Source organism: Salvelinus namaycush, chromosome 4, assembly GCF_016432855.1.
Source record: "Salvelinus namaycush isolate Seneca chromosome 4, SaNama_1.0, whole genome shotgun sequence".
NCBI lineage: Eukaryota > Metazoa > Chordata > Actinopteri > Salmoniformes > Salmonidae > Salvelinus > Salvelinus namaycush.
This window is the reverse complement of record NC_052310.1, coordinates 35,071,148-35,074,840: the sequence shown is the minus strand read 5'-3', so window position 1 is coordinate 35,074,840 and position 3,693 is coordinate 35,071,148. Positions and strand designations below refer to the sequence as shown.

Below are 3,693 nucleotides of genomic sequence, written 5' to 3'. Positions count from 1 at the left end.
AGTCTAATCACTGGCAAGCCCATGGATGCCTTGGGGTTCACAGTCATCGACGTAGCCTGAGGCAGATGTTGTTAGAGAGTTTAGGATGCCCTCTAATGGATTATAGTGGTAATCCTTGTCTAATGTGAATGGGAAAAAATACACTTGTTTCACATACTGTATGTCCCACACAGCTGAATGAGGTTGACATATATGTAATATGGTAATGAATCATTGTGTATGACTACATGTAGGGTACTAGGGACTCACCATGGGGCAGAGCTGGGTAGAAGAGGCAGACTGAACCCAGAGGACCGAGCACCATCATAGTGAGCCTTGCCGGTATAGCCAGGGATGGTGGGGCGGCTGGGACAAAAATATTGTACATTTGTACATTATTCATAAATTGCATATAGTCCACTGTACAATGGAAAAAATTGATGTACACTACCGTTCAAAAGTTTGGGGTCACTTAGAAATGTCCTTGTTTTTGAAAGAAAAGCATATTTTTTTGTCCATTAAAATAAAATAAAATAGATCAGAAATACAGTGTAGACATTGTTTATGTTGTAAATGACTATTGTCCTGGAAACGGCTGATTTTTTATGGAATATCTACATAGGCGTACAGAGGCCCATTATCAGCAACCATCACTCCTGCATTCCAACGGCACGTTGTGCTAGCTAATCCAAGTGTATAATTTTAAAAGGCTAATTGATCATTAGAAAACCCTTTTGCAATTATGTTAGCACAGCTGCAAACTGTTGCTCTGATTAAAGAAGCAATAAAGCCGGCCTTCTTCAGACTAGTTGAGTATCTGGAGCATCAGCATTTATGGGCTCGAAAGGTTGCTGGATTGAATCGCCGAGCTGACAATGTAAAAATCTGTTGTTCTGCTCCTGAGCAAGGCAGTTAACCCCTGGATGCCAAAGAATTAGATGTCGATTATGGCAGCCCGCTGCACCTCTCTGATTCAGAGGGGTTGGGTTAAATGCAGAAGACACATTTCAGTTGAATGCATTCAGTTGTACAACTGACTAGGTATCCCCCTTTCCCTTATATTGGGCAGTGTGGTATAATGATCAGCGGAGGTACATCATGAAGATACATACTGTGCCGTGGGAGTGTATGGGGGCAAAGTGGTCCGCTGCATAGTCAAGGGGTAGAAGTCATATCCTGTCTTATCTATGTTGTCCATGTTCATGGACCCCACCACACCACTCCAATAACATAAAGAGGACACACAAAAAAGCAAGTCCAGTCACACTCAGAGACACATTTTCACTCTTCCTTAGAGGCACTGCTTTAGCCTACACATGGAACCTACAAACAAACAAATTGATGTGAAATAAAGATAACAAAAATCGAAAAATACAAAATGTTGGCAAGAGCACAAACAGAGGCTAGAACTTCTTACCCATACAATGGAATTTGACAGGTGTTTGGGCAGGGACTGGTGCTGTGAAATAAAACGAAACAATCTTAGAACAAAGAAACAGGCTTATTTTTCCAACAAGACAATCTAGCAAAATGAGTTCTTGTTATTACATCATGAAATAAGGCCAGACCAAAACACTCACAATGTTATAGGTTTCCGCACTTCATTCCTAGCACGAAGCTGGTGCCTGTTCCAATGGGCTCCAATCGCCTTAGAGAAGAGTTAGAGGCAGCACTATTTCTGCATTATTTGTTCGTTTAGGGTATCCCATTAAAACCAAATCCTCTCATTTCAACTGGGATGGACAGTATTTAAATGAACTTCAGTGTTGTGTGTATTTTCCAGACACATGCACTCACCTGCCACAGCTCTGGTTTGCTGTGGTAACACTTCTGGGTGAAATGCTGATTCACAGGGTCCGCCATTTTCTCAAGGGTGGTTGCTGGGGGCTTCATGCGCCGCGGTAATTTTGCGTCCCAACCGACGTCCTCATAGCCCCTACAAGTTAATATATTACAAAGCAGGGTGACACACTTAGGCCTGCACTATTTGTGATTTATTAAAAAAGCGTACACAAATTAGAATATAACTGGATGCTATTGTTGCAATGTCTTGATCATGCACAAGGTCAAAGAAACCATATGATACATATCAGAATTGAACACAGTGACTATATTATGCTGCGCAATGTGTTTGAGAGAAAATATGAAGGTCCTGGTTGGCACCTGACCTCTGAGCCACTGAAGTGTAGATATAACGTTGTGCTGCCTTCTCTATCCACTGACTGGAGCCAGAGGGGCTGACATCCTTCAAAATCAAACACATACACATTCAACAAGATTTCAATTCACTGCTTTGAAACCGTTGAAAATGTATCATTATGTAAACGTATAGGGTTATACCAGGTTCTCTCTTTCAGGGAAAAAACTGAAGGATTTCACGGTACATGGCATTTTGGGAGGCCCTGGTTTCACCTTCGAATGACTTGTCCAACCTGTTGACGACATATCAGGCTAGTAAAGTGCGGGAATCTGCAAGCCTATTTGGCATAGTAGGCTACAATGAAATGTTGGATTTATATACATAGTCTTTATAACAATAAATAAATTCGCCTAAAGAATTGGGTCGGTTTATGTGTATTATGCTGTTAGCCTTATAAGTGTACTTCACATTTGACTTTATAATTAGGCCTAGGTTAGTTTAAATGTTTACCTCCAAGACTGGCCCGAAGAGCTGCGTCTGACATTGACCTTGAGTTCCATGCCTTGTTTTCTGACAGGTCGCATGTCCCGGCTGATGGCCTGACTGAAGGAGTCTGGGGCCTTTCTCTGGAACCGGGGGCGACCCATAATCCAGACGGAATATAAGGGATATCTATAAATTGAGGTCTTCCTTTAGTTGCCAAATCCACCTCAGCCCCCGCACTTAGATGCCCAGAGCACGGATCAATCAACAAGACCTCATCTCGTAAAGGCGCCAAGGGCGCGTTGTCCGCAGGTGGATGGGCCAGTAGGTTGAATTTCGAGAATGCACTCCTCTGTTGTTCTAGTAAACTGTTAAAGTAATATCTTCCCTCCGGACCTCTCTCGCGGGGCAAGTTCATTTGCCTGTGCATCCATCTTGCACTAACTCGGTTTACATTTGATTGCAGAAGTCTGACCCGGTGCAAATCCGTAGAGGATGGCTCAGATGGAACGCACACTCCAGCCATCGTTTAATCGGACACCGAGTGACAGACCAAGATTTAAAAAAAAAAATTAAACCCACGATTGCTTGAGTCACAGAGCCTTTGTTGGATAACTATGACGAAGTCAAGGCAGGCATGACTTTCTGAGTATCTTGTTGCCTGGAGACTGCTATGTTGGCTGCTGGGTCAAATTACTGATTTGGAAAGAGGATCACCCTTTCAAGGATTTAAGCAAATCAATGATTTAATCAGAGAGAGAAAACAAGAATAAGATTACATGTATTTAGATTGTAATATCGTTTAGCTATAAAACACTTTATGTGCATTTGTGGTGGTGGTTTGAGTGGGGGTGGAGCAAAAATTATCTAACACAGGGGAGGATATTACAAGGAGAATTTGCAGAATGGAGCTCCCCTGTAATTTGGAGGAAATTCAAAATAATAACAAATACATTTACCCACTTAAAAGTATGCACTGCAGAGCGGGCCTTATCTTTGGTTTTATTTAATGTGTATTATTTTCAGCAATACCTGTAAATGGTCACTAGATGGAGGCACAGATCCACTATATGACAATTCAGTATCCTAAT

General features: G+C 42.0%; 1 protein-coding gene across 1 annotated transcript; it reads right to left on the bottom strand.

Annotated features, from left to right (window-relative positions):
* Positions 1-237: 237 nt before the first annotated feature.
* Positions 238-3,020, bottom strand: LOC120045845 (spermatogenesis-associated protein 48). Its single transcript, XM_038990779.1, has 5 exons — positions 2,630-3,020; positions 2,143-2,224; positions 1,777-1,915; positions 1,397-1,438; positions 238-279 (listed from the first exon to the last, which is right to left on the bottom strand). Exons 1-5 carry the CDS (start codon positions 3,018-3,020, stop codon positions 238-240), a joined length of 696 nt encoding a protein of 231 aa, XP_038846707.1.
* Between the last annotated feature and the right edge of the window lie 673 nt (positions 3,021-3,693).

What these genes read in the sequence shown, in the direction of transcription:
- LOC120045845 (XM_038990779.1), bottom strand. Translation starts at nt 3,020, where the DNA reads ATGAACTTGCCCCGCGAGAGAGGTCCGGAGGGAAGATATTACTTTAAC. An exon ending in TTCAGTGGCTCAGAGGTCAG is followed by an intron (nt 1,916 to 2,142) that starts GTGCCAACCAGG and finishes ATTAACTTGTAG; the next exon opens with GGGCTATGAGGACGTCGGTT. An exon ending in GCAAACCAGAGCTGTGGCAG is followed by an intron (nt 1,439 to 1,776) that starts GTGAGTGCATGT and finishes TTTATTTCACAG; the next exon opens with CACCAGTCCCTGCCCAAACA.